The sequence below is a fragment of the Arvicanthis niloticus genome, chromosome Y (assembly GCF_011762505.2).
Source record: "Arvicanthis niloticus isolate mArvNil1 chromosome Y, mArvNil1.pat.X, whole genome shotgun sequence".
Taxonomy (NCBI): domain Eukaryota; kingdom Metazoa; phylum Chordata; class Mammalia; order Rodentia; family Muridae; genus Arvicanthis; species Arvicanthis niloticus.
In genome coordinates, this window is record NC_133431.1 from 11,086,599 (window position 1) to 11,101,696 (window position 15,098).

General features: G+C 39.1%; 1 protein-coding gene across 1 annotated transcript in view; it reads right to left on the reverse strand.

Annotated features, from left to right (window-relative positions):
• Nucleotides 1-790: 790 nt before the first annotated feature.
• Nucleotides 791-15,098, reverse strand: part of LOC143437301 (uncharacterized) — a 281,257-nt gene continuing 266,949 nt past the window's right edge. The window contains 1 exon segment of the mRNA XM_076922110.1: nucleotides 791-861. Within this exon segment, the coding sequence (XP_076778225.1) occupies nucleotides 791-861 (71 nt within the window).

Sequence of the window (15,098 nt, forward strand, 5' to 3'; positions counted from 1 at the left end):
TGCCTCCCAAGTGCTGGGATTAAGGGTGTGTGCCATCAATTATTGATTGTTATTAGTTATTGATTAGAATCGATTATTGATTAGCACTGAATGATTATTATCGATTATTGATTATCATGATAATCGATCACTTTTGGTTATTGACTAGTGTTGATTATTGGTCATTGATTAGTATTTATTATTGATTAGCATGATTATTGATCATTATTCCATCACCATCATCCCCCTGCCTCTGCCTCCCAAGTGCGGGGATTAAAGGCGTGCTCCACCACCGCCTGACCATAGTAACACATTCTAAAGTAACACATTTCTTTAGAATGTTACTACTTGGATTGCCAGTAACACTGATACATCATCATCTCTTACGTATCTTTGTATTTGAGTTAGTTACTTGGGGGTTTTGTCCTTATTTTGGGTTTTCAAGGAAGTTTTGGTTTTTAAACAGGAATTTAAACTATGTTATTCAGACTTGACTGAAACTTGAAGCCAAGGCTGTCCTCAAACCTGAAATCCTCCTATTTCTGTATTCTGAGTGTTGGATTATGGGTATATACCATCATGCCCAATGATTTATTAGTACTTTAATTTTGCTGGGTTTTTACCTGGATGTAGTCCAGTATGGAGAATTGTCTAGTGTCTGGCAGCCTGAGTCTCTTTATTACTCCTGCCCTCGGTGGCCCAGTGTTGCTGAGCTGTCTTGACAATGTTCTCTGGCCATGGTGCGATGGATTTTGTTGGTTGTCAACTTGATGCACCTAAGAAGAGGGACTCATGACTGAAAAAACTGCCTCTATTGGATTGGCCAATGGATGACCCGACCCGCAGGTTTCAGGTATTCGTAGGTATCGAGGGGGATCTCACCTGAAAAGGAACATGGGTGAGAAAAAGAAGTGAGACCAAGCAAACAGAGACTTGTCGGGGTCTGATTTTAATGCGATAGCAACTCTCAACTCACACAGTTCCTAACAAGGAAATGGGGAGGGAGGACAATACGAGGAAAAAGGAGCATATCGAAGTCAGCCATACATTCCCAGAATCCACCTGGCTACCTCACCTTTACCTGGGAGAGGCTATGTCACCACCCATATAAAATACGCAGAACCCCCTGATCTTACTATCTTCATCCATCTAGGGGGACATCCTGTGGTCTTTTCTCATATCGATGTCAACTACCTGGAGGGACATCCTGTGGTTTTTCTCATTGTGGTACACTGCTGTTCCATTATCAGGAGCAGGCAGCAAGCTGTACTTAATGAACTGTCTTGGGCTGCACTTCCTCAAGCAAATATCCGTGGAAAGGTTTCTACAAGTCTCCAGCAAATGGACATGTCTATGAGACATTTTTCTTCCTTGCTAATTGTTGGAGGAGAACCAGGTCCACAGGAGGTTGTATAAGGAGTCTGGCTGAACAGAAGTAGGGAACAAACCAGTAAGCAGCATCCTTCCATGAGCTCTGCTTTAGCTCCTGCCTCTGGGTTCCTGCCTTGAGCTCTTCTCTAGCCATTGATAGATGATGGACTGTAAACTGTAGGCTAAAGTAAACCCTTTGCTCTCTAAATTGTTTTGACCAAGTGTTTATAACAGGAACAGGAACCAGACTTAAATAAGCAGCAAGCAGCCGTAGAGAAAAAATTGGCTGTAATTTTAGAAATCCTGAGTTTCTACCTTCCACTTTCACTTGTGTCTCTTGACAGAATTTTACCAATCCAGTGCTTTAAAACTGATGTTTTGGGAGGCAGAGGCAAGGGGATGATGGTGATGGAATAACTATCAATAATCAATGCCAATCAATAATCAATTAATGCTAATCAATAATTATCAATACTAATTGAAAACCAATAATGATCAATAATTGATGGCACACTCCTTTAATTCCAGCACTTGGGAGGCAGAGGCAGGCAGATTTCTGAGTTTGAGGCCAGCCTGGTGTACAGAGTGAGTTCCAGGACAGCCAGGGCTACACAGAGAAACCCTGTCTTGAAAAACCATCATCATCATCATCATCATCATCATCATCATCATCATCATCATCATAATATAATTAAAAACAAATAAAAAATATAAAAAGAATATGTGCTAATCCAAACAAATACATGCAGATGGACATGGATACACTCATAAATAAACAATTTTTAATAAACACAATTAACCAGAAGTGGACTGGAAAGATTGCCAGGGCCAAAGGGTCAAGGAGTTTGCTGTGAAAGTGTGTCCCCTGTCACAAGACACATCCGTAAATCTCACCAGCAGACACTACCCAAAGGTGAGCTGAACAAAGATGATACCAGTGAACATGCCAACGTGAATAGGGGAGAGCCTGTGAGGTCTCAGTCCTACACCAAGAACTATAGACAACTAAGAAATGGTAGAAGCAAAGGAGGTCCTCTTCCCTAGGGAATTGTCCACTGCCAAGTGGTTAGCCCAGAAAACATACATACATGTAATATTATATGACTGAGCAGGTCATATATACATCATATATATATATATGATGTATATATGATAATATATATAATATATATTATATAATATATATTTATATATAATATATTAATATATTATATATTACATATATATCATATATATATGATGTATATATGATAATATATAATATATATTATATAATATATATTTATGTTATAAATATATATTATATTTATATATATATATAAGTTTGGTCTTACTTTACTGGAATATACATATTCCAATATATATATATATAATATATATATTATAATATAAATATATATAATATATATTTTCCTATAAAGTAAGACCAAACTTAACAAAGTCAAGAAAAAACAAAACAAACCCAATTAAATGTTTAAAGGGAGACTCGTCCTAGAAATGTCTGTGTGACTCACTCCTTTGGTACCAGTGTCTGTGAAATGGGTCAGTGAGCCGTGGAGCCATGCACTGTCTATTTCCCCTCAGTGTCACATTCATGTTTTTTATCCTCGTGAAAATCAATGTAAAGACTTTGAGCATTTCCACTCTGCCTGACAGCACCTCACTGCTCGATTATATCTTGCATCTACAAGTTAAATAAATGTTATTTTTATTTCTTTGTTCATTCATTTCTTTTATTCATTTTATTTAATTAATTAATTTCATTTATTTTTTATTTATTTCATTTATTTATTTATTTGTTCTCTACTACATATCATGAAGGAGACAACAGGGTTCCTTCCTGCTCCTATTGTACCTGCACAATCTTCGCTATGGTATTACGAGGCTTCCCCTTGACATTCCTTTCTCATCCTAGAGGGAGGCGGTAGCCATTCCTTATACCATAAATGGACTTCATGGGGTTCTTTTTATTTCCTGCTACTCACTTACACACTTCAGGTTAATAATTCTCCACACTAAACGTTTTCTGATAGAATTACTGTGTGGTTTCTCAACTCTGATTGAAGTTTCACCACTCTATCATGGGAACATATTTGAATATCTGTTTATTATACACATGCGTGAACGCATAACAACACATACTGACTCCGCATCTCACAAATTAATCAATGAGATAAAACCCCTTTCATAACACCATCATTGATGAATGTAGAACAACACATCCTGGAGAGAAATGGCATTCATATATAAATATGTCTGTAATATATATAAATATGTCTATAATATATATAAATACGTCTTTAATGTCTATAAATATGTCTGTAATATATAAAAATATGTCTATAATATATATAAATATGTCTATAATATATGTCTATAATATATATAAATATCTCTATAACATATATACATATGTCTGTAATACATATAAATATGTGTATAATAAAAATATTCAAATATGTCTAATATATATAAATATGTCTATAACATATATAAATATGTATGTCTATGATATATAAATATGCCTGCAACATATAAATATATGTATAATAAACAAATATTCAGCCGGGCAGTGGTGGCGCACGACTTTAATGCCAGCACTTGGGAGGCAGAGGCAGGCGGATTTCTGAGTTCGAGCCCAGCCTGGTCTACAGAGTGAGTTCCAGGACAGCCAGGGCTACACAGAGAAACCCTGTCTCAAAAAACCAAAAAATAAATAAATAAATAAATAAATAAATAAATAAATAAATATAAATAAACAAATATTCAAATGTCTGCAATACATATAAATATGTCTATAGTATATATAAATATGTCTGTAATATATATAAACATGTCTGTAATATATATAAATATGTCTAAACGGGCAGTGGTGGCACATACCTTTAATCCCAGAACTTGGGAGGCAGAGGCAGGGGGATTTCTGAGTTCGAGGCCAGCCTGGTCTTCAGAGTGAGTTCCAGGACAGACAGGGCTACACAGAGAAACCCTGTCTCAAAAAAACAAAAAAAGAAATTATATAAAAATTTTAACTTGGGCGTCTGTGTGTGTGTGTATTTCTTTAGGATACGCAGACTCTACTTGGAGAAATGAGACACCACTGGAATGGGCCCTGGCTTGAACTCAGTAAAAACCTTCACCTAGCTTCCATAACACTAGGTAAGCTTTATTTTAGGGTGCCTACAAACCACATTCTTCTCTGACTTTAGCATCAAAAGTCTCTTCCTATGTATAAATATTGCTCCTCTCACACACCCATGGCTGGTGACACCCCCATAGCCATACCTCCCAGACCTCAGGGAGCACATCACCCATAAATCATAGTTTTTCCAATATCCATGCAGCTGTCCTTTTCTTTTTACTAAGAAAGCTAATGCTGTGTAGAGGCCATGTTCAAAGCAAGAAAAGGCATTTCTGGAGTTTGTTCTTAGCACAGATGCCTTTGGGAAGACCCTCACAAACATTTTCTTCTTTCTCCTACAGCCATTTCCTGGCGCCTTTGCAAACCAATTCAGCACTGTGGGAAAACAAGTCAGCCAAAAAACTGCTTTAAAAACTGTGCTGTAAAGCTGGGTACAATGTCTCATACCTGCACTTGGGAAGCTGAGGCAGGAGGACTGCTAAGAGTCTCAGGCCAGCTTGGGCTACAAGTGAAACTATATCCAAAAAAAAGAAAAGAAAAGAAAAAAAGAAAAGAGAAAGAACCCCCCCACACACACACACCAAGAAAAACCCAAAAGCAAAACAAGGAGGAAACAGAATAGCAGGATGTCCTGGTGTCCGTGGCTCTGGTTTCTTTACCTGGCCAAGGCACCGGTCATCAAAACCAGTGTTTGCCTCACATTCCTGCATAGCATACGGGACTCATCCGTTTGGAAGCAAGACGTGTGTGAGGCATTTTGTCTAGGATCACATTTAACTGAAGCCTTCCCCACAAATCAAGTTTTTTATAAATAATATAATAATATTATATTATTAAATATTTTAAATATTATAAAATATACTATAATATAATAATATTATAATATGATAAAATAATAAATTATATTATATAATATATTATTAAGCATTACAAATATAAAATATAATAATATAACAATTCTATGATAATATAATATAATAATATAATATATAATATTATTAAACATAAATACTATAAAATATAATAATAATATAATAATAATATACGTTTTCTCTACTCTGACTATATCAACAAACAAATTCCTTAGAACTACCATGTGGTCATGTGACAAGCAGAGGCCACAGAAATGGCTACCGTCTGGCCACCCTGGAGAGGTTTATATGATTTTCTTCATGTCTGTACGTGCTTTTCTTCTTAATGCTCTGGCCTTGCCTACTCACTAGAAAGGTCCAATCACACACAGATGCTTTCTCTGTTCTTGTTGAGACCCACACTGCCCCCTGCTTGGGAGCCACTATGTTGAGGACCACACTGCCCAGCTTGGGGGCCACTGTGTCCCAGACCAAGCTGCTGCTCTGATCGGCAGGTCAGGGTCTAGCAAGAGAGAGAGTGGGGATGGTGGGGCAAGAGATGCAAAGAACAGAGAAAAGGCAGGGTGTGTGTTCAAGTCTCTAGTCTCTTTTATTGTCTCATCTATTGCAAGGAGATACTGGGTATTTACACGCTTTGCCACGTGCCTTGCAGGCATGGACACCACGTGAGTCTTGCTGGTATGGATACCATGTGAGTCCTGTAGGCATGGATACCACATGGCTTGCAGGTGTGGATATCACATGGCCTTGCAGCTGGGGGCACTGAACAGCAAAACCAGCTATGTGGGAAAAACAAAATGTTATCAGAGTGTGCTCAGCTGCTGTAGGCTGTTGTAAACAAGTCTCTTCTCAGGGTATACGGCTCAAGATGGCTGCACAGATGATAGCCACCTTCTGTTCCACAGGTACTGTCCTCACTCAGTCCAGTTCCTCATTTGATGTCTCCGTCTTCTCCAGATACTAACGTCACAGAGTGCTGATGTAGCCACAGCACACCTGTAGAAGATCCTTTCTCTTTTTTTTTTACTTTATTTTTTATTGGATATTTTGTTTACATTTCAGATGCCACCCCTTTCCCCATTTCCCCCACCCCACCCCCAGAAAACCCCTATCCCATGCCCCCTTCTCCTTTTTTTTCAAGACTCAGATTAAAGTCACTTTTGGGGTTTTAGTTAATTCCAGATATAATAGAGTTAACCATCAAGACAGCAATCTCAACTCTGCCCCATGTCAACTTTACACACAATCATATCTTCTTATGTCATGGTTAATTTCTAAATTGAGAAAAAAGTCATAATAATGCCTAAATGTTACAATTTCAGCAAAAAAGAACACAATTTCAGCATTATGTATTGCACCAAGTTACAATTATGCCTAAAATGATTGAACTACCCCTTGTACAAGCAGAGACACATAAAAATGTTATAATGCATTGTGGGAACATTTTTCAGTGTAGCAACATCAAGTATGATAACCATTGATATTCTCTTAATTAATTTCTAAAATTGAAGAAAGAAATCACAACTGTCTGTAGAAATACAACATTAACAAAATATGACAGGAACACTCACATCAGTTATAATCCTCATTTGTGCAATTAGTCATGTGGCCTTTGTTTATATTTATAATGACCTTCCCCCACTACCCATGCAGTATTTTCTCCAACCTTGGTAATAACCTCAGCAGGAGGAGTGATTCATACATTCATTTCTGATGGTTCTGTGTCCTTTGTAACCCTGTCTGGAGAAGGCTGTTGTAGGCTTCCATTGATCTAAATTACAAGACGTTTAATTGCTTTTAATCATCAAGAGATACCATAAAACGCAAGTTCTCAACTTGTGGGTCACAACCTCTGTGGGAATCTAAGAACCTTTTCTCAAGTGTTGCCTGTGACCAACTGCAAATCAAATATTCATATTACAGTTCATCACAATTGCAATATTACAATTAGGAAGCAGCAGTATAATTCATTTTATGCTTTGGGTGTCTCCATAATATGAGGAACTGTATTCAAGGGTCCCAGCACTAGGAAGGTTGAGAACCACCACTAGAGATTCTGCAGTCTAGACATAAGCCTTTGTAACTCCATTTGGAGAAGCAATTTAACTTCCCCATGGTGATTAATCAGCCTTTCTAACACTGTTATTGCTTTATTTTTTAAAATGTTATCCAAACTGCTTTTTATTAATTAATTAATTAATTTAATATATATGAGTACCATGTATCTGTCTTCAGACACACCAGAAGAGGGCATTAGTTCAAATTAAAGATGGTTGTGAGCCACCATGTGGTGGCTGGGAATTGAACTCAGGACCTCTGGAAGAGTAGCCAGTGCTCTTAACCACTGAGCCATCTCTTCAGCCTTCTGTTATTGCTTTCTTATCTTGTTGGGTTAAGGGCCTTAGATGCCCAAGTTGACCACTGGAAAGACTGAAGGTTTGTTGTAGTTCTTGGAAGGTGAGCTCACCTCTCTATAACTAATAGGAACAGGTGTGGTGAGAGACAAGAGAGGGCCAAAGGGGGAAAATGAATGAAAATCTGCAGCTTGCTGGGAGAAGGGGTTATACTTAGGATGTGCCAGAGACCACAAATTGGAGGGCACCAATGAGTCTATGGGGTTGATCTTAGCTGAAATGCATAGCAGTGAGAGATGACTATGAAGAGGCCACATCTGCAGTCAGGCAGGACTCCCAGTGGAGAGTCAAAGACACCAACCAATCCTAAAACCTTTCTACTCAAAATTTGTCCTGTTCACAATCTACAACATGGACTGTGTCCAGCAACAAATAACCCTTTCATATCATTTTGTTGTTGTTGTTGCTCTAATTTGCTACTCTGCTGCTGTGATTGAAACCTCCAAGCAAAAGCCTCTCAGGTAATAAGTGGTTGTTGTACATGGTTCTGTCAGATCAGTCCATCATTCTGACAGTTTAGATTAGAAACTGAAGGCAAAAAGCATGGACAAACACTGTCTCCTGGCTTGGTCTCTTGCTTGCTCACTGTCTCATGTTCAGGCTGCTCTCTCATCCAGTCCATGACCACTTGATTAAGGATACTGCCACCCTCAGTGAAAGAGCCTTCCTAATCTCTAGGTAATTGTGTCTGGGAAACGCTGAGAGGGTTCCTCCAGGGTGAAGTTAAGTGCCACAGCTGTGGCTCATTAAAGACCTCTTCCAGGGTTCTTCATGGGTACAGTCCCAATGACACAAAAAAGTCCATGGGTTTTTACAGGCTTTAATGTCATAGCAGATGGTGGTTGGATCTGGATGCACCCCCCCCAACTCAGGGCAGACCTTAGTTAAATAGGGAGGGAGAGAGGGGGGAGGGGCTGGGGAAGAATGCTTAATTGGCTCCACCCATGGCCTTCAGGTACCTCATTATTATGTAAATCTCTCTAGGACCTGAGTCCTGTTCCTCATGACTGATGGTCATAGACCTCTCTGTGGGAGAGGCTGTGGAGAGGTCTGAAACTAAAGGAAAAGAACCAGGGCCCTGGAGCAGAGCTGAACTCCTGCTGCCCAATAATGGTCCAGGGTTCCATGCTCATGCTCAACCAAGCAGCCAATTTCTTCTCACAGCCCACCGCCCCACTGTCCCATATTAATCAATCTTCAACACTATCTCTCACAGATATAGCAACCAGCCATTCTGATGAGGGTGCACCCTCGATTGAGGCTCATTCAGATGAGTGAATCTCTAAAATTGTGAGAACTTAAGACAACTCTGACCCAGACACAATAACAAATGAAGAAGTTGTAACAACCCAAAACCAATGAGCTAACCATATCAATACAGTAGGCCATGCCACCCCAGGAGAAAACCCACTACTACAGTTACTATAGTTGTTTTTTGGGGTTGAGATTGACTGGAGCAGGAACAGGGATTTCCTTACTTGTTTTCTTTAGGTCAAAGCAATTTATTGTGTAGAAAGTTGTTCAGTATGTGGCCTTATGATGTTTTTTGTTATTATTGAAGTCTAGATTAGTCTAGTGATTTGATAGGATGCATGAGAATATTTCAGTCATCTTGTATCTGTTGAGGATTGATTTGTGACAGATTATATGGTCAAATTTAGAGAAGATACCATGAGTTTCTGATACATATATATATATATATATATATATATATATATATATATATATATTCCTGTCCAGAAGGACATTAAACGGGGGTCCGGGGAGATCACCTGAAAAAGAGCAGGGGGTAGCAGGCAAAGATGCAAAGAATGGCGACCTGTGTATACCCTGATTAGATTGCAAATTTTACTATTTCACACAAGGGTTATATACACAAAAAGGCAGGATGTGGGGAGGGGGATGACACAGGAGTGAGGGTGTTCAGGGGGAGTACAGATATCTTCCAGAACAGAGTGTCAGTTGGGCGAAGGTTCAGAGGACAGGTCACTATAACTCTGCCTATGATTCACTTGTCCTTATCTAAATTGGTACTATCCATCAAGGCTGCCCAAGGTCTATGAATACTCAGGCTTCCACCAAAGATGCTTGTTTACAATAGCTTCTAGCCATCTGTTTCATTGTTTTTCCACAGAGACCAAAGGCTTTGTCCTATCAGACATGCATGTTAGTCCTACCACTGTCTTCATGCCTATGGTTGATTTCAGGCCTTTAGTGTATAGGCAGAGATGCCCCTGATATATACGTGTGTGTGTGTGTGTGTGTGTGTAAATTGTATGTCTCCCTTTTCATTTCTGATTTTAGTAAATAGGATATTGTCTCTGTCTTTTCATTAGTTTGGCTAAAATTTATATATATATATATATATATATATATATATATATATATATATATATATATATATAATTGTAGGGTGAAATGTTCCATATGAATGAGTCTGAGGAAGGACTTAAGGCAGTGAAGAGGATGGCAACCCCATAGGAAGAACAACAGTGTCAACTAACTTGGACACTTCAGGGCTTCCAGAGTCTAAGCCAAAAACCACACATCATACAGGGCATGGTTCATGGCACCGGGCATGTGTGCAGAACAGGACTGCCTTGTCTGGCCAAAATGGGAGAGGATGCACTTAACCTGTAGAAACTTGATGCCCCAGGGAAAAGGGAAGCTGGTGGAGGTGAGGTGCTGGTGGGTAGGTGGGTGGGAGAGAAACCTCTCAGAGGCAGCAGGGAAGAAGATGGGGAGAAAGACCTCAAGGAAGAGGAACTAGAAAAGGAAGCAACTTTGGAATATTAATAATTTTTAAAATTTTAATTAAAAAAGAAAAAAGAAACATAATTGAAAACAAATATATACTTACATTCACATTGAAAAAGGGTAGGCAGTTTCCTGGCTGAGAAATTGGCATCAATTCGCTATTCTTTGAGCTGGCTGTTATGTCCAATGTTAGCTTCTGTGATCTGTAACATGACACACACAGCTACAGCCAATGGCCTGTGTCTCAATCATCTGACCTGACTTAACACTGAAAGTGCATTGGCCGTATCTCCAAAGTTGAAAATTCAATATTCCTTCAATTATGCTAAAGTTCCAAAATTATATACCTATCAATCTAGTGTGTCTTCATTCACCTGACATGAATAAATGCAGGCTGCCAAATTGGAAAACTATTACCCCGTCATCATCAGTTTTATTTTTATGTTTTTTTTTTTGTAATGGTGACTCCAGTGTTAGGGATTGGAAGTGACCTTCCTTGAGTAACTCAGTGTACGTGTGTTGGGTAAGATCTGACCAAGTTCTTTGTAGTCACAGATTACTTTTGGTATTCTTGAGGGTCCTCAAGACTACTGTGATACACAAAGGCTTTAATAGATTGATTTCATGCTGAAGAGTTTACTTTTATATAAAGATACCAGAAAGTACACAACTTTAACACATTGACTACTTGCATGGTGTTTCTCTACATTATGAATTTTTCTCATGGTTTCTAGGAGGACTGCCACATGCAAAGGCTTTACCACATTGCTTATTCATAGCGTTTCTCTCCAGGATGTGTTCTTCTATGTTCATAGATGACTGTGTTGTGAAAAGGTTTTATCTCATTGATTACATTTGTAAGATATGTCTTCAATATGTGCTCTGTTATATATTCTAATGTGTTTATGATATACCAATGTTGGGAAGAAGCAAAAGAAACTTGCCCTAAGGACTGCCTTTTTGTCACCACCCTTCATTTAATCATAAACTGAAACTAAGTTTAAGTCCCAGGTCATAGGGGACCTGTGTACTTAATAATATTTGACCAGCTTTTATGATTCATGGTTTGTTCCCTAAAACATAGCAACTGTTCCTAACCATAATTTCTGTTATTCATGTTTTATTCCTCAAAATATAATGCATGTTCCTAACCACAAAAGAACAAATGGCTGTGATAGTGTTGACCATACAACCTACATTCTGTATCATTTGACACAGAGTAACAATAGAAAAAAAATGTGATTGGAGAAAAAATGTAACTGTAACTTGGCACATTACTTCGTGGTTTTGACTTTTGGATGCTATATAACTTTCTGGTTCAGGGTGGGGCTGAGGCTGGGGTATTGCAGCTAAGCTTGAGTGTAATTTTGTGGCCCTGATTTATCAGCAGTGACTTGATTACAATAAATTCTTATCATTTGCCTTGTCCTGTGGTTGAGTTGTGTTGGATCTCAGTGGACCCCATGATGTAAAGGCTTTAGCACAGTATGTAACCACTGTTCAGTATGAATAGTTTCATAATGATGAAGACTACAGAGGTGTGCAAAGGCTTCATTATACCAAACATGTTCATTATGACTATGAGGGTGTGACCTGAGTAACAGAGGGCATGTTTAAGACTCAGGGGTGTGTCCTGAGACACAGGGGGGATGTGTGTAAAACTCAGTGGGTGTGTCCCGAGACACAGCATGCATGTTTAGCACTCAGGAGGTGAGTCCAGACTCACAGGGGGCATGTTTAAGATTGAGGGGGCATGTCCTGAGTCATAGGGGCAAGATTAAGAATCAGGGGGCATGTCCAGTGTCACAGAGAGTTTGCTTAAGACTCAGGGGGACTTGTCCTGTGAAACAGGGAGCCTGTTTAGAACTCTGTCCAGAGTCACAGGGGATGTGTTTGGGACTCTGGGGGCATGTTTAAGACGCAGAAGGCATGTCCTGAGACACAGGGGGCATGTCCTGAGTCACAAGGGGTGTGTTTAAGACTCAGGAGGTGTGTCCTGTGTCACAAGGGGGCATGCTTAGACTCTAGCATATATTCTTTCATGATAATGAAGACTAGAGAATTGTGCAAAGGCTTGACCTTATTAAATACAGTCATAGGGTTTAGGTCTTAGTGTTTCCATTGCTATGAAGAAAAATCATGAATGAGGCAACTCCTATAAAAGCAACAGTTCAATTGGGACTGGCTTACAGTTTCAGAGATTTAGTCCTTTTTCATCATAGCAGGAAACATGGCAGGCATGCAAGAAAACATGATGCTGGCAAAGAAGCTGAGAGTTCTGCATCTTGATCCAAAGGCAGCCAGGAAGAGACTGTCTGCCAGGGAGCTATTAGGAGGGTCCATTCAGCACTGGGTGGAACTTCAAACCCCACCCCCACAGTGATGCACTTCCTCCAACAAAGCCACATCTCATAATAACTTCCTTGTACTCCCTGAGCCAAGCATATTTATACTACCACATTCAACTGCCTGGCCCCCATATGATCGTGCAAACACATGAGTGTATGGGGACCATATTTAAAAATAACATAATATAAAATATGTGAGGTTCAAATTAAAAGGTTCCATCATCTATACCAGTCTCATAAATGTTAAAAGTCCAAAGTTCAAAGTCTCTTCTGAGGCCATTCCAATCATGTAACTGTAATCCCCTATATGTTCGTAAATATAGCACATCATATCCATCCAAATTCACAGGATATAGGTCACCATTCTTAATCACCATTGTGAGGAAATACTGGGCCAAAAGAAGACCAAAAGCCAGCAAGGCAATCTCCAAACTCTGCATCTCCATGTCTGATGTCAAACTGTTCTTTAGATCTCCAACTCCTTCCTTCCCTGATCACTGCAGCACAATTCTTTCTCTTTGGCTGATTATATTTCCTGAAAGTAGTTTTCCTGAGAAGGTATCCCACAGCTCTGGATCCTAAAACTCTTGAGGTCTGCAAAATCACTTCAAAATTACAGCTTCTTGTTCGAGTATCTGGGATCCACAGATGATCTTCTGAGCTCCTCAAAAGAAGCTGGGTCACTTTTCCAGCTCTTCCTTCTGTAGTACACTAGGTTCTGCTTGACTCCACTCAACTGCTGCTGTTGTTCTTTCTGCTCATCCCATGGGACTAACATCTTCAATATGCTGGGTTCCTCTGTGACAAAGAGTCTTGACTCTGTTCCTCTCATGCTTCCTTCATGGTGCCAAGCCTTAGCTGCACTGCATGAAACATTCATGCCTTAAAACCAGTGCCACCTGGGTGAGTCTTACCCAGGACTGAGTCAAGCTGCACTACAAGGGACAACCTTGGCTACCTCTGGAATACAACTTCTTTCTCTTCTCAGAAAACACTTAGCAGAAGATGTCACCTCAGTGATGTTGGTTTCTTCTTCATCACCACTAATTTTCTAACTACAGCCAACCAGCATCAATTGTCTCAGTCTCAGTCATCCCTTCTATTCTTTCTTCTAAAAGCAGTGCCACATGGACAAAGTTCCTGAATTCCTCTGCCTCCTGGGGCCCAAACATGGCCCCTTCTATTACATCATCACCAGCTTTCTATTTTTCAACAACTTCACTACCAAAGCTTGGCTATCCTTGAACTTGCTCTGTAGATGAACCTTGAACTCAGAGATCTGCATTGCTCTGTCTTCTGAATGTTGAGTAATACCTGTGTAACACTTTGCCCATACCTAAGCTTTTTATTACCTAAAACTTGTTCTGTACCAGGAAAACTTGAATCAGAAATCTGCTTGAAGTTCATCTCCTGGGATTTAAGGTGTGTACCACCATGCCTGGACCTAAGTATATCCTATATCCTTTTAGATTTTAAATTGAAAACCTAGTATAGTAATAACAATCCTTCAATTGTCAATTTGACACATACTTGTATCTTCTTATGTCCACATAAATACAATAATGAGTTAATAATAATGCCTAACATTATACAGTACTCATCCATACAACTTCACATCCGTATGTTTAGGTGGATGGAATCTTGCCATAATACCACCATTTCTTTAATACCATTGTGTGTCTTTGATCATAGGATTTAGCTTCATTCAACTTCCTGGTGAGATTTTCTCTTTGAAGCTAACATTTCATACTTTTCCTTTCTAAGATTATTAAGCATTATCAAAACAATCACCATGGGAGTCAACACAGGCCAAAGGCTAGGCTTGGCTTTCCTGAGACTTCCTTTGTCAATGCAATTAACAAAATTAACCTCTTTACCTTCAGATGAGAGCAAAAGGCAGCAACATTCTTCATGAAAACTTTATAAAAACTATATAAAAATTTCAAACCACTCTTAGTACATATGTGTTCTACTAGCATGAGCCATGAAGTTCCACTTAATGCATGTACAAATCCAAAGTCTAAAAATACACATTGCTTCCAACAAAAGCATCGTCAGGTCTACCAATAAGTATACTTAAGTCTGGGATACCAACTTCAGTATCAGATAGAATTTCCATTGCTAAGCAGAGACACTGTGACCAAGGCAACTGTTTTAAAGGCAAATAATTAATTGGGTCTGTCTTACACTTTCAAGTGTTTAATTCATGACCAAC